At 44.8% G+C, this 26,121-nt stretch overlaps 1 protein-coding gene across 1 annotated transcript in view; it reads right to left on the bottom strand.

Annotated features, from left to right (window-relative positions):
* parp8 (poly (ADP-ribose) polymerase family, member 8) overlaps nucleotides 1–26,121 on the bottom strand; it is a 531,112-nt gene that overhangs the window by 278,043 nt on the left and 226,948 nt on the right. Inside the window, 3 exon segments of the mRNA XM_038790867.1 lie at nucleotides 456–533; nucleotides 7,991–8,061; nucleotides 19,499–19,588. Of these exon segments, the coding sequence (XP_038646795.1) occupies nucleotides 456–533; nucleotides 7,991–8,061; nucleotides 19,499–19,588 (239 nt within the window).

The raw sequence follows: 26,121 nt of genomic DNA, 5'->3' as shown, positions 1-26,121 counted from the left end.
GCCCAAATCAATGGCAATTATTTGTCTACCAATGGTGCAATACCACCCATTTTTAAGTATGGGGACGGTAAGAAGACTGACCCTGAGTCTACCTCAGCCAGAATGGTGATTGAGCCCTGTGCTGTTAGAGTTAATTTGTTCCACATGCGAGCTATCCAGCCGACTGAGCTAACTGCTTCTGTCTGCTTCTGTCGATTAATGGCTGGAATCCACTTTCAAGTGCCAGTCTCTGATCTTAATCACACAATGTCTATAAAATGCTCAACTTATTTTTGTCATCTCTCCTAAAATGATCTTTAAGAAAGTACCAGCTCCAATTCCTGTTGGAGCTCGTCTCCGCATCAAAGGAAATGAATGGATTTCCCCATTTATCTAATGTGCATTCCACTGTTTTTCCTTCATAAATTCTTGGACATCCCAGCTGGTGATCAATGAATCACAGGAAATTTGCTCACCTGACCCACGTAATAAAATTCTTCCGAATCATTGTCTCCTTCTGAATCCTCTTCTATTGTACAGTTGTGTCTGGACTCCTAAACACAGAACCAACGATGCAGTCAGTGTCATACTAAAACTGGAGGAATATGTTGCTTGTTATCAGGATGTTCCATGTAAACCAAACAGCAAAATAAAAATGGTTTTCACAGACGTTTCAGTGTCAGGCAGCCGGAGACCAAACCATAGCTTACATTCAAAGACTGTTACTCTCCAGCCAGGAGATTCACCATTATAACCAATCCACTTCACAGTGGAACAACATTTACAGCATTATGTAGGTATTTGGGGGCCCGCAGAGATGTGCCTGGGAGAAAACAGCACAAAGCTAAGTTAGATTAGGAAACTACCTGAAAAGATATGATGGTAAACAAGCATTTAAAGTGTTAATTTGCATAGAACATGCATTCCCTTAAGGGCCAAATCCTGCAGAAAAAGTGGTCCAACCATGGTTAAAGGGCATAATCTAAGCAAATTGGAAAAGAGTCCCATGACGAGCGTGTTTCGCCAGTGTTTCCCGATGCTTAAAGCACTGAGAAAACCCACGCTATCTATCCAGGACTCTGTTGCAATTCAGGGCCGCAATGGGGAATGCCCTGCCGAGGCTGCACTTTGCACCAGTTCCTGCTTGCCTCAGTGCAGGAAAAGATCGGGGTATCATTTTTAAATGGCATCCTGATCTATTGACCTCCCCCCCACCCCCCGTCCCCCCTCGGCGTGACCCCCAAAACCTCCAAACCCCCGGCTCACCAATAAAGAGATTCTCAGGCCATCCTTCCTCACAAGAGCAGGGCACCCCCAGGCCCAACCCCCCCATAGTAAAAATGCCAGCCTAGCACCTTGGGTCTGCCAGCCTGTCAGTGCCCATGCCAGTGCCATCTGGGCAACTTGGCAATGCCAAATTGGCAGTGCCAAGATGCCTGGGTGGCATCAGCAGTGCCAGGGTGCCACCCTGCTCAGGGGCCAACCAACTGTGGGCTTTCTATCCCCTGGGAGAGCCCTGCAAGTGCAATTCCATCCTAGTCCCTATTTGTGGGGACCAACACTGAACGAGATTCGCCTGAGGTCTCTCTAGGCCAAGGAATTAGATCCCAACACCTCGGGTAGATCAGGAAGGCACATTTTAGAGTGAGCCTAGCTGTCTCACTCTAATAATCAGGTTCACAAAATAGTGAATGGGCAGGATTCAGATTGCGGCGTTTTGCGAGATCGCACAGTATGGCCAGCTGGGTAGATTCTGATAGAAAAAAGGAAGATGTTTATAATGTCGCCAGGAAGAGTGTCAATGCTGAGAATTGGGAGGATTTTAGAATTCAGCAAAGAATAATCAAGATACTGAAAAGGAAAAAGAAAAGAATATGAGTAGATTAGCAAGAGCCATAACATCCCTGAAGTGCAGAAGGAGGCCATTCAGCCCATTGAGTCTGCATCAACCCTCTGAAAAAGCACCCCCACCCTACCCCCGTAACTCCACCTAACCTTTGGATGCTAAGGGGCAATTTATTATGGCCAATCCACCTAAAATGCACATTATTGGACTGTGGGAGGAAACTGGAGCATTCGGAGGAAACCAGGTGCCGAGAACAATCCCGCTCTTAAACGGGACTCTGCTTCATTTCACGCCTCAGCGAGGTATGCCCCGCTGAGATCGCACTTAGTCCCATTTCCTGCATTAACTCCACTTGCCGGTGCAGGAAGAGATCGGGGCGCCATTTCTGATCTCTAAACACCCCCACCCCAGCCTCCAGACCCCTGCAACTTGCATTTACATAGCAGCTTTCAAACTCTGAGGATATCCAAAAATGTTTTCTGGTCAATTATATACTTTTCAATATGCTCACTGTACTAATGTAGGAAAGGTGGCAGCCAATTAACACGTAGCAAGATTCCACTTTCAGTGCTATGTTAACGACGAGATGATCTGTCTGTTTCAAATGAGGTTGAGAGATATGCATTGGCCAGTACACTGGGAATATATCTCTTGCTCTTCAGAATGTCGAAGGATCTTTAACATCCACCTGTGACAGCGGACCGGGTCTCAGCTTAACGTCTCATCCAAAGATGGCACCTCCAAAATTGCATGCTCCCTCAGTCCTGCAATAGCATTTCAGCTTCGATTTTTATACTGAAGTCTCAGGAGTTGGACCAGAGCCCACAACTTTCTGACTTAAGAGGTGGAAGTGCTGCTCATTGAGCCAAGGGACAGGATCCATAATGTATCCATAATGTACCGTGGGCAGCATTTTAGCACAAGTGGCTAGCACTGTGGCTTCACAACGCCAGGGTCCCAGGTTCGATTCCCTGCTGGGTCACTGTCTGTGCGGAGTCTGCACGTTCTCCCCGTGTCCACGTGGGTTTCCTCTGGGTGCTCCGGTTTCCTCCCACAGTCCAAAGACGTGCAGGTTAGGTGGATTGGCCATGATAAATTGCCCTTAGTGACCAAAATGTTTAGGTGGGGTTATTGGGTTACGGGGATAGGGTGGAAGTGAGGGCTTAAGTGGGTCAGTGCCGACCTGATGGGCTGAATGGCCTCTTTCTGCACTGTATGTTCTATGTTCTAAGTAACTTGTGGACAAGGAAATTTATTTAAATCCCTGGCGGTATTTAATATCCATAATTTTCCAGCCCATCACTATCCGTGCTGTGGGTTTTCCCATGGCGGAGGCGTCTCTCCATTGGCCACTGACGGGATCTTCTGGCCCCACTGAAGTCAATGGCAAGTTGTATATTCACCTGTCTCGCCGAAGGGGAACCTGCACTGTGGGCTAACTTCGGCAGCACCAGAAGACCCCTCCAGCGGGAAGACCAGAAAAACCCGCCAAATGAGATGACACACTTGCAAAATTTAATTTTCAGATTAAGTGAGATTGTTAGGCAGTGATTATCACCTGGACCTTCACTTGCTCCTGAATGAACAAACCCTATTTTTTTAATATACCCTTAGTTAACGTCTATTACCTAACACTGCAAATGGATTACCTTCCATCTCTTTAAAGAGGCAGAGCCTTTCAGCAAAATACTCTCAGGCAAAAGTTTCGGATGAGAGGGCAAGTCAAACTTTCTGACTCCTGCATTTAATTGTATATGTGCAGATGGTGCAAGTTGCTGCCCAATTTACTTCATAACAACACTGGAGCATGGAAAATGTCAGTAATTTCTGCATAAAATCCAGAATAAATTACAAAATGAAGAAACCATGGGGAGTAGCTGAAGAGGGACATTTTCTACAAATAAAAACAGTGGGGAGCAAATGGTGACAAGAGAAAATGCATCACAGATGCAGCAGGATACAAATGGTCACTATTTTCATCATCTGCCGTCCCATTCCTCCTGATACAATTGGGCCAAAAGCTTTTGTGAATTGCTGCAGTTTATCTAGCTGTGTAAGAAAAAGGAAAAATAAGGGCAACATGGTGGCGCAGTGGGTTAGCCCTGCTGCCTCGTGGCGCCGAGGTCCCAGGTTCAATCCCGGCTCTGAGTCACTGTCTGTGTGGAGTTTGCACATTCTCCCCATGTCTGCATGGGTTTCGCCCCCACAACCCAAAGATGTTATGGGCCAGGGTTTAGAGAACCCCAAAGTGTATCATGAAGTTCACCTGACCCACAACTTTTAATAGATTGTGGTATGGGGAGCACACGGCCCACTCTACAGGTGTGGTACAGCAGAAATAGAAAAGTATTTTTTAAAGCAAAATAATGTTTATTCGATGAACTCAAGTTAACCATTTAAAACATACAGTGAACATCATAGCAACCATTAATTCAAATACAACCCTCAAAGACTACGACACTAAGTAATCCTGTAAGCTTTCCTTTTAACATCCATATGAATTAAAACACCTTTTACCAGAAGCATATCAGGTTAAAGTCATTATTGTTATTAGTTTTAAATCGCCAGGGTCAATTTCTAGTCTTTAGATTACAGGGAGAGACTCTAATACACCTTCTGGCTGTGACTGCAGCTATCCAGCTCTGAAAACAAAACTAAAACACACCCTGCAGCAAACAGCCTAAAATGAAAGTAAAAGGTTGACAGATAGCCCAGCTCCACCCACTCTCTGATATCACTGCAGTAATAAACACCCATTTCGTAAAGGTACTCTCACTACAGATATTTATATATACACCCATTTCTTAAAGGTACTCTCACATGACACAAGCTAGGTGGATTAGCCATGCTAAATTGCCCCTTAATTGGAGAAATGAATTGGGTACTCTAAATTTATAAAGAAAAAGGAAAAGTATGTGTTTATGAATATTCCACAACTAACGCCAGACCACCTATTGAAAATAAACCCCCAGATGAAGTGTGGCCATTTGCAGAGAAAGTATCAGTGGAGGCTAAGTTGTAGCTTTTTTGTCTCTCAGTCAGGTTTCTATTACATTGATGAATTTAAGCCTCACACTCAGACTGACAATTCAGTGCAGAATTTTTATTTGGTCATTCCCGCCTCAAGGTTGTTTTCATTTTGTTTTGATGGAGTTCCCGAGGGCAATAGTTCTTCCTGACGGAAAGAAAGGTCATTGCAGAATATTCAGTGGCTACTTTTGTTTGTTTTAACAGTATCCCAAGTTTTCCCTGTGGAGGAGCATGCTTGCTATTGCTGGCCCACATTAAAACAAAAATTCAACTGAAATTGAACTGGACTACTTCTTGCTCTGTTTCTGACTGTCACTGTCATCACTGCTGCCTCCAGCAGTGGAAAGGATTCCCTGAATCAGACTAAAATTTATTTATGCCATCAGATCCTGCCATTTCTTCTAATTGGCAAGGTTCACATTTATTGCCCATCCCTAACTGCCCTTGAGGAAGTGGTGGCCAAGTGACTTCTTCATCCACTGCAGTCCATCTAATGTAGGAACTCCGACAGTGCTGTTCGAAAGGGAGTTCCAGATCTTGAACCAGTGACAGTGAAGGATCGGTGAATTAATTTCAAGTCAGAATGATGTATGACTTGGATTGCAAGCACTGGTTCCCATGTGCCTACTAATCTTGTTCTTTTCGGCAGTAGAGATCCTGGGTTGGGGAGGTGCAGTTCAAAAAGTCTTGGCAAGTTGCTGCAGTGCATCTGGATGAGTCACTTTGACCACTATTAAAAGCAATGGTGGGTAAATGGCTGTAAAAATAAATCTTTCACAAAATAATGAAATTATTACCGGATGCGTCCGGTAACAATTTATACCATCTGCCCACCAAACCACCGCTGGATGAATAAGGAGAAAATTGTCTCAAGGCCCCGGATTTTGTTGGGTCAAAAGGAGTCTTCACCATTGGTCAGAGAACTGGCAAGCAATGCCCGCCAGTTCTCTGGGGGAGGCCTGATGGAATCAAGTGCCTGCACTGGCCAATGTGGAGCTTTCCGCATGATTGAGGACCCTGACAGCAGAAGACCCTCCTGATGAGAGCTAATCAGAGGTCGCAGCTGGTTATTGGTGCCAGTGTCACTGCACTCACCCGAGGGCCATACTCATGGAGAGATCCCACATGAAGGTGAATGAAGGCAGCATGGGGGTCATGGGATGGGGGTCCCAGAAGGATGAGGGGGATGATTTTCAAGGCAGGAGAGTGGCTCTCAGTGGCCACAACCCTGCCCTATTACCGGTCCCTCACCCTGATAGCAAGTGACTCCCAAACCCCACCCCCACCGCAAACTCCCAGGAGGCAGTCGTATTTTCGACAGATTTCCAAGGGTACGGATGAACCATGGTGCCTCCAATAAATTCCTCAGTTATCATTAAATTGTGATGGCCTCGTATGTCAGTGCCTTCCACTCTCCTACTTCATTGGGGAAGGTTTTACCACCAGTAGGAGGGGTGGAGCCTTTTCCACTTAAGTGGGCCTGGCTGCCATGGTTCCTACTGCAATACGTTGCATTCAATCCAGCCCAGTATATATCATTGTACAAGAAAGGGAAAACAAGTGCTTATGAATGTTAGCCTGTACCTTGTCGAACAACTAAAGATAGACCACCAATTGAAAATAAATACCTGGTCGGTCATCTGGGAGTGGGCCTAAAATTCTACTAGAATCATAGAATGGGGTGACAGCACAGACGGAGGCCAGTCGGACTCCACAGGAAATTTCAGAGAAACTGGAGATAAAAAGAATGAAAGCAGCCTTTGAACTTTTGTCCACAAGCCTTCTTTCCACAAGGGAAAGGTTATGGCCCCACCAACTCCAATACATGAAAGAAAATGAAAATAATCTCAGGACAGGAATGTTCAACTCACAAAAACACAAGCCTGTTTGTACTGTACCTCAGATGTGAAAATACAAAAGATTTTGACTGTCAACTTTTCCTTCAATTAACCTGTTGTTTAAGTTCCAAAGTACAAGTGGCTATATTTACTTTCATAGAGGTCATCACAGCTTCCTCCCTCTATCCTCCAGAACCCTTCTTAGAGCCACGACGACCCAACCTCCCTCCATCCCTCGGAATAGCCATGGCACCCTCCCTGGGCAGCCAATGCCCAAGCTCAATGCAATAGCTCAACCTTCTCTCCAAGTTCCTCATGCAAGAAAAACAGCTTCTTTTCACTCCAAGTCCACCAGGAAGACTATCTCGCCTAGTTAAGCCATTTTTAGTGAGATGTGAATCTGAAGGCACGTGTTTCTCATTTGCTGCCGATTTAATCGGAAAAGTACGATTTAATCTGGCAACCAGGTGTTTTAAAAAATATACATGGCATGATAATTGCTAATTGGGGGCAGCACGGTGGCATAGTGGTTAGCACAATTGCGTCACAACTCCAGGGTCCCAGGTTCGATTCCCGGCTTGGGTCACTGTCTGTACGGAGTCTGCACGTTCTCCCCGTGTGTGCATGGGTTTCCTCCGGGTGCTCCAGTTTCCGCCCACAGTCCAAAGATGTGCAGGTTAGTTGGATTGGCCATGCTAAATTGCCCTTTGTGTCCAAAATTGCCTTTTGTGTTGGGTGAGGTTACTGGGTTATGGGGATAGGGTGGGGGTGTGGGCTGGGTAGGGTGCTCTTTCCAAGAGCTGGTGCAGACTCGATGGTCCGAATGGCCTCCTTCTGCACTGTAAATTCTATGATCTAATACATTAAGGATAGGTCCCCAATATTTGCCATGGTGAACCAAGATCTGCTTTTAATCCATCGATTTACTCCCAACTTTCATCCCGCTATTGGGAAGCTGACATTTCGCCTCCCACACTATTAAATACCCCCACTCTCCTTGCACCTTGCTCTCAGAGCTTCACTAGATTCTGCCCTTGGATTTGCGTATGAACACTGAAATGAGGCTATTGATAAGGCTGAATCATGTGAAGAAACGAACACCACATACTTTTTTTTGATCTGCTTAAACATCCAATTTATGGTTTGATATTCATAAATGATACAAAACAGAAGGTGCAAATGCAACACAGATTTGCAGAATACAGGTTTGCGTGGAAGATAAATCTACAGAGAGCTCCATTTACATTTTGGAAAAGCTGATAAAGATGTTTGGACAAGTTGGTTAAATGGCACTTACCTGGCACCTTTCATTGTGCAGCTTTGTTCTGACTGACAGGCAACTTGTGGTATCATTATTGATCCTTAATTCTGAAAATTAAAACAAGATACAATCTCTGGTTCATGTTGAGAGGAAAGCACAACATCAGTAAAAGTTATACCCTGCACCATCTTTCCAGAGTAACGTTCAGTGTGGGAGAATGGTTTATTTTAATGTATTTTTTAAAATTACCTGTAGTTTTAAACAAATTTCTTTTTAAAAGTTTGTAAATTACTGTAGATGCCTTTATTCTTGCGATACATATTATTGAATTTGGTTAAAATATGTTAAGTATTAAAACTTGGCCTGCTTCGTAAGGATGCATAAATGCATCTTTGTTATTGTTTCTGTTGAATGGGTAGTTAGCAGGCAGCAATGTGGCAGAATGATAGGTTCCAGGCCATATGCGGTTAGCTTTTCATTAGCAGAAACATTTATTCCATAGTATCACCTTGTGATTTACTATTTTAAGATTCTACACCATTGTTCACAGCTGGCTGATAGTCCTATCTTCAAAGGCAACACATACTTAAAAAAGAGTGATCACAATCAATTGTTAGGGACAGCTTCAGCTTGAACATGTCAGAGCAGTTCCATAACAAACCTTAAGTTATGTACACTATCAGAGAATCATAAAATCCTTACAATGCAGATGGAGACTATTCAGCCAATCAAGTCTGCACCAACCCACTGAAGGATGACCCTGCCGAGGCCCACTCCACCGTACTGTCCCAGTAACTGCACATGATGCACATCCCTAAACAGTAAGGGGCAATTTAGGATGGCCAAACTACCAAACTTGCACATCTTTGGAGTGTGGGAGGAAACCGTAGCACCCAGAGGAAACCCACCCAGACACAAGGAGAACGTGCAAACTTCACTCCATCACCCAAGGTCGGAATTGAACCCGGGCCCCTGGCACTGTGAGGCAACAGTGATACCCACTGTGTCACCTTTCCGCCCACTCAGAACAGAAAATTTCCCAGATAAATTAACCCAGGTTAGGTTAATGGTTGTCCCTTAGTGTCCAGGGATATGCAGGTTAGGTGGATTAGCCATGACCAATGTGTGGGGTTGGGGGGATGGAGCAAGGAGGGTGGGCCTGGGTAGCGTGCTCTTTTGGAGGTGCAGACTCAATGGGCCAAATGGCCTCCTTCTGCACTTTATGGATTCTTTGGTTTCACAGAATTTTCTGGAATTATATTAGGCATTTAGAGTTCAGTATAATATCTTGTCCAATTTCTTTGGGACAGATAATTAAACTTTCAATACAGTTGATGATTTATTTTAAACCTAGAATGTGATATTTTCCATTCTTTAGATAGAACATAGAACATAGAACGATACAGCGCAGTACAGGCCCTTCAGCCCTCGATGTTGCACCGACATGGAAAAAAACTAAAGGCCATCTAACCTACACTATGCCCTTATCATCCATATGCTTATCCAATAAACTTTTAAATGCCCTCAATGTTGGCGAGTTCACTACTGTTGCAGGTAGGGCATTCCACGGCCTCACCACTCTTTGCGTAAAAAACCAACCTCTGACCTCTGCCCTATATCTATTACCCCTCAATTTAAGGCTATGTCCCCTCGTGCTAGCCACCTCCATCCGCGGGAGAAGGCTCTCGCTGTCCACCCTATCTAACCCTCTGATCATTTTGTATGCCTCTATTAAGTCACCTCTTAACCTTCTTCTCTCTAACGAAAACAACCTCAAGTCCATCAGCCTTTCCTCATAAGATTTTCCCTCCATACCAGGCAACATCCTGGTAAATCTCCTCTGCACCCGTTCCAAAGCTTCCACGTCCTTCCTATAATGAGGCGACCAGAACTGTACGCAATACTCCAAATGTGGCCGTACTAGAGTTTTGTACAACTGTAACATGACCTCATGGCTCCGGAACTCAATCCCTCTACCAATAAAGGCCAACACACCATAGGCCTTCTTCACAACCCTATCAACCTGGGTGGCAACTTTCAGGGATCTATGTACATGTAGATGTCACAGGAAAACTATCTGTTATATTATCTATCGTAATATATATGTTACTCTTTGAACCAGCCGAGGTGATGAAATGAACAATATTCTTCTTGTAAAGATAAACTAATTTATTAAGTAGTATAATATTTGTGAGTCCTTTGTACTTAATATTCAACTAGTAAAAGAAATAACATACAGTAAAGATAACTAACTAATTACACAAAGTAATAATGAAATAACTTATAACTTCTGTCTCTCCAGCTATTCTAGGTCTTGTCTGTTCACTCTCCTGAAGCACATTTTCTCAGAAAGAGTGGGAAATTCTTTCTTATACCATCTGATAGTGAGACATCTAGTGTTAAATTGACTGTACTAGTTTTACATACATTGATCATGTATATTGATATACAGAGATCACGACACAATTGAGACTTCTAACATGAATTTCAGTGCTGAGTACAAAGAGGGTAATTATTAACTCAGGCAAATACAGCCTAAGGTGCAAACTCTATGATCACAAAGCATGAGATCTGCTGGCATGTCGCTATCAGAACAAAAGCAGTATTATAAAAAGTGAAACGCTAACTGGGAGGAACAAACACATTTGCACTTTGAAACTTCCTCTTTTCAAATGCACCTCTGCTGCAGTCAGAACTTGTTGCAAATAACATGAGTTAAAAAGTAGTTTTATTGCACTGTCACTAACCTCACATGCCTTCAATCAATACCATTTGCTGTGAACCATTTTAGTACAGCCACATAATACAGAGCTAAATGCATGCAGATTCATCTGTTTTGTCTTTCTTTCTTTCCTTCTTTGATTCCCAGACTCAAAATAGGTAAGCAGTTACATTTTAGCTTTCAGTGCCAGGTGGAACACTGTCAGTACTGTACTGACTGCCAGTAACACATCAAGCACAACCATTCTTTCCATCACGCAGAAAAATCTGACAATATAACACATGGAAAATCTGCAAAGGCAAATCTACAATGGTGGTGGAAGTCAAAATCTAGCTCAGCTAAACAAATAAAATATTCTGCGTGTGTGCCAGCCATTGCGAAGCTCACCTGCCATGAGTGCATCTTGAGAAATTAGGCAGTAAGTACATCAAAATAATCTTTATCTTTATTTCTAATAATATTTATTATTGTCACAAGTAGGCTTACATTAATGAAGTTACTGTGAAAAACCCCTAGTGGCCACACTCCAGCGTCTGTTCGGGTACACCGAGGGAGAATTCAGAATGTCCAGTTCACCTAACAGCATGTCTTTCGGGACTTGTGGGAGTAAACCGGAGCGCCCGGAGGAAACCCACACAGGCACAGGGAGAACGTGCAGACTCCGCACTAACAGTGATCCAAGCCAGGAATCGAACCTGGAACCTGTGAAGCAACAGTGTTCACCACTGCCCATCAGCCATTGCCTGAAATTTACTGGTTGGACAAATGTTTTCTGCCATCTTCACACACTTAGTAAATTAACCCATTCTCAAATTTTATTGAGAATTCAATAAATTTTTTAAAAATAGTCAAGGATCTCTTAACTTTTGCATTGTGTCTTCTGTCCCGATTACAAAACAGCTATTAACATGGATCAAAGTGTATGCATCTACAACGAGGTATAATTCCTATTTTTTTCACTTTTTCATAGTGGCAACTAGCATAGTGAGGGTTCCAAAGTTTTCCAGTACCATGCATTATGTCTAGCGATGTTCCATCCAAACTATTTGATAGAGATTGATTCCTATGACGAGTGAGCAACTTCGCTGTTGTGGTATGACACGACTACCGAGAAGGTAGAAGGTAAACTATTTGGCGGCGCGGTAGCACAGTGGTTAGCACTATTGCTTCACAGGGTCACAGGTTCGATTCCTGCTTAGGTCACTGTCTGTGTAGAGTCTGTACGTTCTCCCTGTGTCTGCTCCGGTTTCCTCTCATAAGTCCCGAAAGACAAGCTTGTTTGGTGAATTGGACATTCTGAATTCTCCCTCTGTGTACCGAACAGGTGCCAAAGTGTGACGACTAGGGAATTTTCACAGTAACTTCATTGCAATGCTAATGCAAGCCTACTTGTGACAATAATAAAGATTGTTATTCTTGTTTTCTATCCTGTACTTCCTATTTGTATACCTATCTCAAACATGAGCCTACATTTAGATTGAATACTGTTGGTTTCCCTTGGGGAAAATATTTTATTAATAATGTTATTGAGGGCTCTTGGTGAAGAATGTGGGATCAAAAATTCCCATTTAAATGATCTCTTTGTTTATGTTCCAAAATTTGATTTGGAATTTTGTGATTTTTCCAACACTGGTTATGAGTTGAGAGTGGGTAGGAGTTTGAGGAGGTGTGAAAGAGCCTAAAGCTATAAGGCCTAAACTATAAGCAAACAACTGAGACAAGGTCCCAGAGAACAAAGCCTTTTCACTAGCCTGCCTCAGCAATAAACTGCCACTGTGGCCACCTGTATCTAATCTGCTTCCAAGGCTGGCAGCCCTGACTGCATTCTGCGCAACCCCCAGGCCCTAGGAAAAATTGGAGCTGCCGAGGCACCTTCTACTGAAGGGGGTGTTCTGAATCAGGAAATTTCGCGACATTTGCTGCCGGACTGTGGATGAAAATTTGATAGCGGTATTCAAAATTAGGAGGGGTATGGTCAGAGTAGGTGGTGAGAAACTGTTCCCATCGGTGGAAGAATCGAGAACCAGATGGCCCTAGTTTAACATGTTTGGCATAAATAGCAATGGGGCATGAGGAAAAACATTAGTACTCAGTGAGTAGTTAGGGGCTGGAATGCACTGCTTGAGTGGTTACAATCAAGCCTTGAAAAGAGAATTGAATTTGGAAAAATACTGCTGGGCTATGGGGGAAGGACGGCGGAATGGGTCACAGTGAGATGCTCCAGCAGGCCAGCACGAATACTATAGGCCAAATGGCCTCCTTCTGAGTTCTAAGCATTCTATGATAAACTGGAATCAATCAACTAATGTGAATTACTCATTAACCTAACCTATTTAAAATGGGCTTTACGAATGTTTTGGTTTCTTTACCAGGAAATATAAAACAACAGTGATGATAGAATTGCACATTTGTTGCAGATGTTAATTATTACTGACAAACACTGCAGTACAATAGTTCAGTGGAATACCTATGGGTCATCAGAGAGGGAAAATCAGCCTGTGACCTCTGAACAAATCTGGGATATTTGTGCAAACTCTCAACTCTGTTGTTGATTCTTGAAAAGCAGCTAATTTCAGCAGCTGTCTATCAAAACGCCACTTGCACTGAATTTTCTTTTTTGCTTCTTTATTGCCTGTACCTGCCCTTATGTTTGTACCAGTAAAGGGAAGCCTTGAGCTGCTCAGCCAGAAATTGCTTTGCCTGATTATCCCACTGATAACAACATTTTTGTTCAAGGTTGGGCCTGTCCTGTCGGGTCAACATGGCTGAAAACCACAGGCATGAGTCGTGCTTCCTCCATTGGAAGGAACACCTATTGCTTTTGTATTCACAGTTTGGCACCAAGAGCAACGCCAGTGGATTATTACCCACAAAGACATCATTTGGTAGAGTGCCACGTTGATCAATTTGAAATGTAATGTTAAAAAAAAACAATACAAAATTCTAACTTGAATAATGCAAATGAAAATCAATATTTTCACTGTTAACTTGGGACTGGAAGCTTTCAAATGCAACAAAAAATTGGTTATGACCCATTTTCATCCCTGTAGACAGTGCACCCCCCACCCAGGAGTGCCAAGGCTCACCTGAAATTAGGGTTTGGTATCCTTAGGAGATCCCTCAGGTGGGAGTCCTCTGGAGACAGGAAGACAACTTCTACTCCACCTGATGCCACAGGATCCCTTTTTTTAAGCAACTTCTGATTTTTATTAGTATTAAGCTGCAGCTAAGGTTGAAGAAAACTTGGTGGGAGCAGGCCTGCTGGAGCCTGCTCCTCCCATCCTCTAGTAATTTGGCTCTTGAAACATATGCAAAGAGCTGTTTAAACCATGGGCAACAGACACCTGGACAGCCATCTATGTCAATACAGCAGCCGTACTCATGGGCACAGAATTTTACTCCCTAAACATAGCTCTCATTGTGCCCATGTTACAGTGGTACAATGAAAGCAAAGACATATAGGGCGTAATCTATGGGATTCGCCGCGATGAAGGTTATAAATCTCTCAAGAGGCCTCTCGTTAGATCTCGTGAGGCATCTCGATCTGCATATTCAAGTGAGCAGCTAATCTCACTTGAACATGTCCACGGCGGATCTATTCAGTGTTGGGGTCCAACAGCCTCACCTCAGAGGCTCTGAGCCAGCGCCATTTAGCACTGGTCTCCAAAAACTTTGTGCAAGCGGACGACCGACACTTGTGGGGGTCTCCCAGGCAATCGGGAGCCCTTGGGTAGTCGGGCTCAGGTGAAGTTGATACCTTGGCACATTCGATGCCACCCAGGTACCATGGCACTGCCTGCCTTGGCACACCCACAGCCACCCGGGCACGTATGGCACTGCCAGGCTGACAGCGGCACTGTCAATGTGCTCGGCTGGGAATGCCAACTTGCCCAGGTGGCATCAGGGCCGTGCCGGAGATCGGGCCAAGGGTTGCCCTGTCCTTATGAGGTGTGGGTTGTGCGGGACTATATGACGTGCATATTGGTGAGTTGGGGCATTGGAGATGCAGAAGCTGCAGTGGTGGGCCTACAGATTTGGGTGCCCCAAGGCACCAAAATGAAGCAGAGTCCCATTTAATAGTGGGGTCGCTCTCGGCACTTCCACTGCTGGGAACGTCTGGCTTAACCTGCTCGACGTAAGACTCTGTTTCATTTCATAGAAACATAGAAAATAGAAGCAGAAGGAGGCCATATGGCCCTTCAAGCCTGCTCTGCCATTCATTATGATCATGGCTGATCATCATGTTCATTCAATACCCTGATCCCAACTTCCCCCCATATCCCTTGATCCCTTTAGCTCCAAGAGCTTTGTCTAATTCCTTCTTGAAATGACAATGTTTTGGCCTCAACAACTTTCTGTGGGAGCGAATTCCACCACTCCCTGGGTGAAGACATTTCTCCTCACCTCATTCCTAAAAGGTTTACCTCTTACCCTAAAACTAAGACCCCTAGTTCTGAACTCCCCCCACCATCGGGAACATTCTTTCTGAATCTACACTGTCTAATCCTGTTAGAATTTTAATCGTTTCTATGCGATCCCCGCTCACTCTTCTAAACGCCAATGAATATAATCCTAACCAACTTAGTCTCGCCTTATATGATGGTCGCACCATCCCAGGAATTAGCCTGGTAAACATTCGCTGCATGACTTCCATAGCAAGAACATTTTTCCTCAGGTAAGGATACCAAAACTCCACCCGCAATACTCCAGGTGTGACCTCACCAGTGACCTATACAATTGCGTAAAACATCTCTATTCCTATACTCAAATCCTCTCGCTATGAAGGCCAACATATAATTTGCCTTCTTTACTGCCTGCTGTACCTGCGCACTTACTTTCAGCGACTGATGCATGAGGACACCAAGGTCTCGCTGAGTATCCAACTCTTTCAATTTACACTCATTCAAATAATAACCAGCCTTCCTATTTTTGCTACCAAAGCAGGTAACCACACATTTATCCACATTATACTGCATCTGCCCATCATGTGCCCACTCACTCAGCCTGTCCGAATCCCAGTGAAGCATCTCTGCATCCTCCTCACAGCTCACCCTCCCACCGAACTTTGCGGGCGAGATTCTCTCAGGCCAGGGCCGGGCCGAATAATCCCCGCATCTGGCGCAAATCGTGCCACACCGCCCTGATGCCAGGATGCGATTCTCCGCAGAGCAGAGAACCGGCGCCATTGGCGCCGCCGTCATTCGCGCGGCGCCGGTTGGGAGCTGCACTACTGGGCCCCCCCGGTGATTCTCCACCCAGAATGGCCGAGCGGCCGTCGTAAAAAACCCGAGTCCCACCGGCGCCGTTCACACCTGCTCTCAGTCGGCGGGAACTCGGCGTGGAAAGGTCAGGGGGTGGTCTGTGGAGGAGGGGGGGTCCGACACCGGGGGGGCCGCCGATGTGGCCTGGCCTGCGATCGGGGCTCACTGATCGACGGGCCGGCCTCTCTGGCTGGGGGTCTCCTTTCTTCCACACCGGCCCCTGTAGCTCTGCGCCATGTTGCGTCGGGGCCGGCATGTTGAAGAGAGCCACTGCACATGCGCGCGTTGGCGCCGGTGCCACTGCGCATGCGTGAACCCCACAGTGCCCAGTTCACACCAGGATCAGCAGCTGGAGCAGCGTGGTCCGCTCCAGTGCCGTGCTGGCCCCCTGTAGGGGCCAGAATTGCGGATCCTGAGGCCGTGTTGAGGCTGTTGAGAAATGCGACGGCGTTTCCGACGGCGTCAACACTTAGCCTCAGAATCACAGAATCACGCCCGCACGCTTTGCAAATTTGGAGATAATAGGCGGGATTCTCCCGAATCAGCATGATGGCCCGACGCCACCATTGAAAATGGCACAAACCACTCCGGGGTCGGGCCGACCGGAAGTTGCGGAATTCTCCGCACTTCCAGGGGCTAGGCCGGCGCCGAAGGGGTTAGCGCCGCACCAGCCGGCGGCAAAGGGACTGCGCAAGTTGGAGCATGCACAGAACTGCTGGCATGGTTCCACGCATGTGCAGACTGCCAGGCGTATTCTGGCGCATGCGCAGGGGGTTGTCTTCTCCGCGCCGGCCATGGCAGAGCCCTACAGGGGTCGGTGCGGAAGGAAGAAGTACCCCCACGGCACAGGCTCGCTCTCAGATCGGTGGGCCCTGGTCGCGGGCCAGGCCATCGTGTGGGCCCCCCCGGGTCGGAAATCCCCCCCCCGAGGACTGCACCAGCCAACTTATCTGCCAGGTCCCGCCGTGTGGGACCATGTCCAATCCACGCCGGTGCAACAGGCCAAAAACGAGCGGCCGCTCGGCCCATCGGGGCCCGGAGAATTGCTGGAGGGGCCGCTGCCAAAGGCCCCCGACTTGCGTGGTATGATTCCCGCCCCTGTCCAAAAACCGGCGCCGGAGAATACAGCAGCCGGCGTTGGAGCGGCGGTGCGGGATTCGCGCCACCCGCCGGGAATTCTCCGACCCAGCGGGGTGGTCGGAGAATCCCGCCCAATATGTTTAGTTCTTTCGCCTAAATGATTGATATATAATGAGAACAATTGGGGTTCTAGCACAGATCCCTCAGTACCCCACTGGTCACTGCCTGCCAATCAGAAAAAGACCCATTTATTCCAAAATTTTGCTTCCTGTCTGATAAACATCTTTCTCTCCGTCTCAAGACACTACCCATAATCCCATGCATTTTAACTGTACATAGTGATCTGCTATTCGAGACCATGTTGACAGCCTTCTGAAAGTCTCAATAAACCCCATCTACCGGTTCTCCCTGATCAACTCTACTAGTTACATCTTCAAAGAATTCTAGTAGATACGTCAAGCACGATTTTCCTTCCGTAAACCATGCTGACTTTGTCTGATTACACCAATGTTTTCCAAATGCTGTGCTATGAAAGCCTTGATAATTGACTCCAGCAACTTCCTTACTGCTGACGTTATGCTCACGGGTCCACAGATCCCTGTTTTCTCTCCACCTCCCTTTTTGAACAGTGGGGTTACATTCACTACCCTCTAATCTGTAGGGACCATTCCAGAATCCAACAAATTTTGGAAGATGACCACCAATGGATTTACTATTTCTAGGGCCACTTCCTTAAGTACTCTGGGATGAAGATTATCAGGCCCTGGAGATTTATCCGCTTTCAATCCCATTAATTTCCCTGAAACCATTTCTTTACTGATGCTAATTTCCTTCAGTTCCTCACTGAAACTTGTGTTTCTCAGAACTTCCAGTACATTATTCATGTCTTCCTTTGTGAAGATGGAAGCAAAGTATGAATTTAGTTCCTCAGCCATTTCTTTGTTCCCTGTTTTGAATTTCCTCTTTTCTGATTGTAATGGGCCTCCCTTAGTTTTTATTAATCTTTTTCTCTTTACATACCATTAATTTCCATTAAATGGCACCCATCATTTCTATTCAAAAGTCATTTTACAATATTATTCCTTATTACTGTCTTGTTTCACCATGTTATCGCTCCCTCTTTTTGTATCAATTCCCAATGTATTCTGGGCTGAACTGTGCAGTGAGAACTCCCAAAGTGCTCCCTGCTTCATCTTCACACTGCTTTTGGTTTCTTACAGATGCTGATGTTTATCCTCAAAAACGCAACTGATGGAGGGAGATAATTGTCATTGCACTATTGTCAAGCGAGGTAACCTGAGAAGAGTCTATTTCATGAATAAAAATAAACCTTGTGAATTATGAATTTTACATCTATTGCCTTGCATTAAACCAGTGTGTTTCAATTATGTATTCAATGTTTTGAACACATCTAAATTCAAATTACTGGCTCAACCACTGCACCCATAAAACTTGGCAGGTCTAAATCTTTGGAGGAAAGGCATATCTCTGCACTACCACTGAATCTTGGCGGCCCGCTTTCAGCTGCCAAGGCTTGAAGGCTCTGGAATTCCCTCTCTAAACCTCTCTGCCTCTCCACTGCTCTTTCATCCTTTCAGTTACCCCTTTAAACCAATTCTGCATTTGTGGCTTGATAGATCTTGTTCTTCTGTAGTAATGGTGTGCTGCATTTTTTTTCTGTTTATAAATTTAGACTACTCAATTATTATTTTTTTCCAATTAAGGGGTAATTTAGCATGGCCAATCCACTGCATGTCTTTGGGTTGTGGGGGTGAGACCCACCCATACTCTGGGAGAATGTGCAAACTTCACACAATGTGCAAACTTTTGATAAGCTTAATAGCTTTAAATTGAGGGGAGATAGATATAGGACAGATGTCAGAGGTAGGTTCTTTACTCAGAGAGTAGAAAGGGTATGGAATGCCCTGCCTGCAACAATCGTGGACTCATCAACACTAAACGCATTCAAATGGTCATTGGATAGACATATGGACGATAAGGGAATAGTGTAGATGGGCTTTCGAGGGGTTTCACAGGTCGGTGCAACATTGAGGGCCGAAGGGCCTGTACTGTGCTGTAATGTTCTATGTTCATGAGGCAGCAGTGCTACCCACTGCGTTATGTAAATGCATGTTTTTGTTGTACACATATATATAAAACAACATATTTATGATTTTCCTATCTTTAAATTACAGGACACATTTCCCTTCATTCTAGATAGCATCTGCAAAGACAAATTACAGCACAAAAACAGGTCATTCAACCGAACTGGTACTTACGCTCCACACCAGTCTCCTTCCATTCGTCTTCATCTAATCCTATCAGCAAAACCTTCTATTCCTTTTTCCATTATTTTGTTTAATCTAACTTCTCCTTAACTGTATCCATTTCCTCTCTTTATCTCCTAGTTGCAAATAGAACAGTTCTGAATTTTGGCAACATGTGACATTAAATAAACACACCAAAATTACAAGCTCTTACCTGTTGCTATTCTTTGGAAAATTACTGGAATGGGATCTCTTGTGACTAGCACATCATCATCATTCTCTGAATTTGACACATATGTGTTGTCTAGAAGGGACAAGAAGACAGTATACAACACGTTATTCCACATTGTTCCCATGCAGGTTAGTTCATATATTCAGAAAGCAATAGACATTTTTCTTTATGGAAATTGATTTTGAAACTATTCACTTCCAGCAGAAGTTGGGATTTTTCATTCTGTTTCAGTAATGCATTTTGTGTGCTCACCAGCAACAGTCTCGAGTGACTGAGGCGTGTCATCTGCCAAGGGTTACAAGAAAATATGCCCCTGGGACTTAATGAATGCATCAACCATGGCTCAAACCAAATGATTTCAAAAGGGTCAAAATTATAGAGGTACAATTTGGAGCAGAGGAAGTACAAAATTTAGACTTCAATCATGTCCTCCTTTCCCAACGCACTGGATGAAAGAGAAACAATGGTGGCCATCTCTCAATTTATGCAGAGTCATCCAGCTATAGCACAAAAGATATATGTACATTTATCTTTAAAATTTATTTTATTCCAAACACGGTCAAACACATAGCACCTCAAAACAAACATGGTACGTACAGTTTATTCATTCCCCCCCCCCCCTTTTAATCCCTAACCACCCCGCTATCTATCCTCCTCCCTGCCCCTCCCTGCCCCGGTGACAAACAATTCCTCCACCACATATAAAACCTTTCCTCCAACCCCCTGAGGGCGAACTTTATATTCTCCAGCCTAAGAAATTCATGCAAATCCCTCAACCACCCTGCGATCTCCAGTGGTCAGCCGACCTCCACGTCAATAATCAGTGAGGCCAAGGCCACAACATCGGCCCCCTTCCCCTCCTGCAGCCCTGGCATCTACGACACCCCAAAAATCGTCACCAGAGGGCACAATGTCACCTTAACCCCACAATCCCCGACAAGCTCTCCAACAACACCCCCCAAAAGCTGTCCAGCTTTGCACACCCCCAGGATATGTGGGCATGATTCGCCAGCCCCCTCCCACACCTTTCACACACATCTACTTCCTGGGAATAACCCATTCATCCAGGCCAGAGTCATGTGAACCCAATGAACCACCTTGAATTGTGTAAGGCTCATCCTCGCATAACAGGAGGTCAAGTTGATCCGATGCATTATTTCACTCCAAATTCCCCATGTCGATCCCCAACTCTTTCTCCCATCTCCATTTGATCGCTTCCACTAGCGAGTCCCCTTATATTTAGATTTATCAATCTGAATAGGGAACCATTTACTGTTGTGATATGAATATAATTGTATTCAAAATATTCACTGTCCCTTTACAAAAGGCATGGTAAAGATTTTGGTAAATTTGCCACTGTATAATGAACTGAGTTAGGCTTTGAACACACGCATGTTCCAAACATGTTTCTAGCAATGATAACAGTTAATAAAGTAGGCTTAATTTTAGCTTTGAAGAAACGAGTTGATAGTGAATGCGTCCAGGCAGCTCACCAATGAACCAACACTAGATTTTGGGCCCTGTGTTGCCAACAACATCAGTGCAGAAGGTTTCAATGGGTATAATCTAAGCATAACCATCGGGATTGCAGCCAAGTCTATGTGCAGAACCACTCCTCATCTGCCCCCCACCCTCCACCCCGCACGGCCTGCTTTTCAGCAGTGGAGGCAGCTCATTATTGACCATCTGGGATCTCTTGGTCCAGTCGACATCTACAGCAGTTTGCGTGGCATGCCTGTTCCACAGGGGGCCGTCTTCAGCGGGACCAGACGATGCCACCAGCAGGAAGGGCTGGAAAATCCCAACCTATGTGTCTTTTTGTCTGCCATACTGCACTGACATCATGCAAGTGGTAATTTAAAAAAATCAATTACAACTGGCATATTGTGCCGCAGGATAAATTGTGCACAAATAAAAGAAGAGAATGTACTGTTTCACCTCCATTACAGAGTGACAAATTGCTAGGTTGTGAACACAGTGAACTAAGACATTCTGCATTGTAATGACATTGAGTGTTCAGCATCTTCCAATTACTGTAATCACTTGTTTGCTGTTCTGCATAGGGTTGCCAACTCTTCAGGATTGGCCTGGAGTCTACAGAAATTGAAGATCAACCTGCGGGACACTTCTCTGTGCAACATTGGAGGAAAATCATAGGGAAATCAAAAACAAATGAAAAAAAACAAATTCTCTGAACATTTCTATTTACCATATATAAAAATATTGAAAATGGTGAGGGTGTGAGTGTCGAATGGCTGGCATTTGTTTGCCTGATGAGTCTTTTTGCTTTACAATTGGCACAGGAATGTAGTACATCACAAGGATGGATGTGTTGGCCGAATAATGGCTTGAGTGTAGGGTGATGAAACCTCCAGGAATACAGTCAATCACAGTTGGCAACCCTAGTTCTGCACCACAAAACAGAACCTTTGAAGTATGAAATTTGTATACTGGTGAAATTTTATTTCTAAGCAATATCAATAGAAAACAGATACAGCAAAAGTTTCACCATGTTTCCATCCAAGCCCGGCAAAAAGAATGAAGCAATCTAAGACAGAATTTCCAGATAAAGGGGCCTGACGGGACTCAGATGGGTGGTAGCACTGGTATCCATATGGAGCTACAGAGTCGAGCGGTGAGTATATAAACCAGCTGCTTCGCGGATTCGAGTCTTTTCGGTGGGAATTCAGCTGTTGGAGTGGGCGGAGCTACAGAGTTGAGCGGTGAGTATTTAAACTAGGTGCTTCGTGGAGTCCGAGTCTTTTCGGCGGGAATTCAGCTGTTTGAGTGGGCGGAGCTACAGAGTCGAGCGATTAGTATTTAAACTCGCTGCTTCACTGCTTGAACAGCGGCCACAGGGTCTTTGGGGATAAATTTGAAGAGTGACATGACAGCAAAGCAGTAACCTGATTGGCTGGTAAGGAAAGTGCTCCAATTAGATGCAGCTGGGAGAAATGTAACTCTTCATCTGTTGGGAAGTATTGTGATTGGTAATTAAAATCTTTATTCATTTCACATATTCATTATTTGATATTATATTTGTAATCAGTTAAGGTAAAGTGTAAAAATATCAGGAGATCCCAGACCCGTGTTATGATCCTCGTGTTCAATGTGGGAGTTCAGGGACACAGCTGATGCCCCTGACTCCTTCATGTGTGGGAAGTGTGCCCAGTTGCAGCTCCTGTTAGACCGCATGACGGCTCTGGAGCTGCGGATGGACTCACTTTGGAGCATCCGCGATGCTGAGGAGGTCGTGCATAGCACGTTCAGTGAGTTGGTCACATCGCAGATTAGGATTGGTGAGGGAGACAGGGAATGGGTGACCAAAAGGCAGAGAAAGAGCAGGAAGGCAGTGCAGGTGCCCCCTGCGGTTATCTCCCTCCAAAACAGGTATACCGTTTTGGTTACTGTCGGGGGAGATGACTCACCAGGGGAAGGCAGTAGTAGCCAGGCTCATGGCACCGTGGCTGGCTCTGCTGCACAGAAGGGCGGGAAAAAGACTGGCAGGGCTATAGTCATAGGGGATTCAATCGTAAGGGGAGTAGACAGGCGTTTCTGTGGTCGAAAACGAGACTCCCGAAGGGTATGTTGCCTCCCGGGTGCACGGGTCAGCGATGTCTCAGATCGGCTGCTGGACATACTGAAGTGGGAGGGTGAACAGCCAGTTGTCATGGTGCATATAAGCACAAATGATATCGGTATAAAACGGGATGAGGTCCTACAATCAGAATTTAGGGAGTTAGGAGAAAAGTTAAAAAGTAGGACCTCAAAGGTAGTAAACTCAGGATTGCTACCAGTGCCACGAGACAGTCAGAGTAGAAATTCAAGAATAGTCAGAATGAATACATGGCTTGAGAGATGGTGCAGGAAGGAGGGGTTCAGATTTTTGGGACATTGGAACCGGTTCTGGGGGCGCTGGGACCATTACAAATCGGATGGTCTACAGCTGGGCAGGAGTGGAACCAATGTCCTGGGGGTGCTTTTGCTGACACTGTTTGGGGAGGTTTTAAACTAATGTGGCAGGGGAATGGGAACCAGATTAAGAAGTTAGAGGTCAGTAAAGAGGCAGCAACTAAAGCCAGTAAGGTACTAGATAATAAACTAATTGTGACTAAGGGGAAGAGTAGACAGGGAAGAGATGATGAACGCAAAGGGACAGGTGGTCTGAGGTGCATTTGTTTTAATACGAGAAGTGTAGCAAGTAAGGCAGATGAACTTAGGGCTTGGATTAGTACCTGGGAATATGATGTTATTGGTATTACTGAGACTTGGTTGAGGGAAGGGTAAGAAAGGCAACTAAATATCCCAGGGTACAGATGCTTCTGGAGGGATAGAGAGGGAGGTAAAAGAGGTGGAGGAGTTGCATTACTGGTCAGAGATGATATCACAGCTATGATTAAGGAGGGCATTATGCAGGATTCGAGCACTGAGGCAATATGGGTAGGGCTAAGAAATAGGAAGGATGCAGTGACATTGTTAGAACTTCACTCCAGGCCTCCCAAAAGCGACCGTGAAATAGAGATACAAATTTGTAGACAGATTATAGAAAAATGTAGGAGAAATAGGGTGGTCATGATGGGAGATTTTAGCTTCCCCAACATTGATTGGGACTCATGTAGTGTTGGAGGCGTAGATGGAGCAGAATTTGTAAAGAGCATCCAGGAGAGTTTTTTAGAGCAGTATGTAAATAGTCCAACTCGTGAAGGGGCCATACTGGACCTGGTATTGGGGAATGATCCCGGCCAGGTGCTTGATGTTTCAGTCAGTGATTACTTTGGGAATAGCGATCACAATTCCGTAAGTTTTAGAATACTCATGGACAAAGATGAGAGTGGTCCTAAAGGAAGAGTGCTAAATTGGGGAAAGGCCAAGTATAACAAAATTAGGCAGGAGCTAGGGAATGTGGATTGGGAGCAGCTGTTTAAGGGTAAATTTACATTTGAAATGTGGGAGTCATGTCTTACAAACCTAATAGAATTTTTTGAGGAAGTGACAAAGTTAGTTGATGAGGGAAGGGCTGTAGATGTCATATACATGGACTTCAGTAAGGTGTTTGATAAAGTTTCCCACGGCAGGCTGATGGACGGGCGGAGAACAGAGAGAAGTAGATCCTTGGGAAATAGGCGACAGGTTCAGATAAAGGATCTGGATCGGCGCAGGCTGGGAGGGCCGAAGGGCTTGTTCCTGTGCTGTAATTTTCTTTGTTCTTTGTATGTAATAATTAATAAAGTGCAGCTACCGAGTCTCAACTTTTTCATTGCAGAACCAAAATGTTCTGCTAGCAGATCTGTGGAAGACACACTATCCTTGCTAATTGGACAGGACATGTTTGCTGGTGCAGCATAACTTCCTCACCATAATAGAACTGTTAAACAACATCTTGCAGGTCATCATTACAATACACAACCAGTGTGGATGGCACGTTACTAATATAAGACAAATAAAATGCCAATGAAAACTGCATTGCATGTACATCATTTTTCCTTTTAACTTAATTATATTGCAACCATTGTGGGATTTGAATTCCATGTCACCAGGGCATTGCTTGGGCCTCAGGATTCCTAGTTCAGTCGTATTACCACCATGTCGTAATTCCCCTATTCATGCAAATATAATGCTCAACAATTTCAGGGCCAAACATACCCTATTTTTTTTTAAATAAGTAAAAAGCAAGTGGCTGAAAATCTGGGCCTGCAGGGTGCACCATGGCATGTCAGCCTGGTACGCTTACCCAGGATTTTCATCACTCAAGCTTACTGGGTCAAGCTGGAGTCTTTTGACTAATAATCAGATGGTAAGTGCCTCCACCAGCAGGAGCACACCTAGAATACCTCCCTACCCTGTGGTGCTTAAAAGTCTGTCAGATTTTGTGCTGGTTTACAGCATCAGAAGAGATCAAATGTGCCTTGAGCAGCATTCTTTGTGGAAAAACTAGATTGAACCCATGAGTGGAGACTTGGCTGGGAAGTACATTTGTCTTTCCCGGGCGTATCGCTATCAATGATACCCCAGCTTCCACGTAAAGGCTCATTGCAGTCCCGAGACTGACCCTATCCTTCCTATATTGGTGTTCAGCTCCTTAAAAAGCCTTCAATGAATCTGAATGATAAGTTACTTCAGTCTGCAACTGATTATGTATTAACAATTACGTCTACAGTTGGGATCTCAGCTACTCAGGTTATTGCAGAATCACACATGGATGCTCACATTGCTGCTTTGCAGGCTATGGGGTCTAAACCCCAAAATGAAACTGTTGCCAAGCTCAGCTGATTTTGGAGAAAACTGCCAAACATGACTGAGAAATCCTCAGACACCCGCTGTTCTTGAGCTGTAAGAAGCTGACTGGATGAAATGATGCAGAGTGAATTCTTGGTGACCATTGACATATTTGTTGATAGCGGATAAAGAAACAAATCAGTCGAGAAATAATGCAAGAAAGTCTGAAAGAATAAATTTGCAACTGCGTATGGCCGTTAAAGTAAACTCAGCCCACCCCATTTATCCTCAATATATTACTCAGTGCTTTTAAAGTGCAGCTAAAGTTGCGGTGGTAATATGCATCACTGTAAATACACAAGGGGTTAATGTAAATACACGTAGACCAG

Source organism: Scyliorhinus canicula, chromosome 3 (assembly GCF_902713615.1).
Source record: "Scyliorhinus canicula chromosome 3, sScyCan1.1, whole genome shotgun sequence".
Taxonomy (NCBI): domain Eukaryota; kingdom Metazoa; phylum Chordata; class Chondrichthyes; order Carcharhiniformes; family Scyliorhinidae; genus Scyliorhinus; species Scyliorhinus canicula.
Note: the sequence above shows the minus strand (reverse complement) of the source record. Positions and strands in the feature narration are given on the sequence as shown.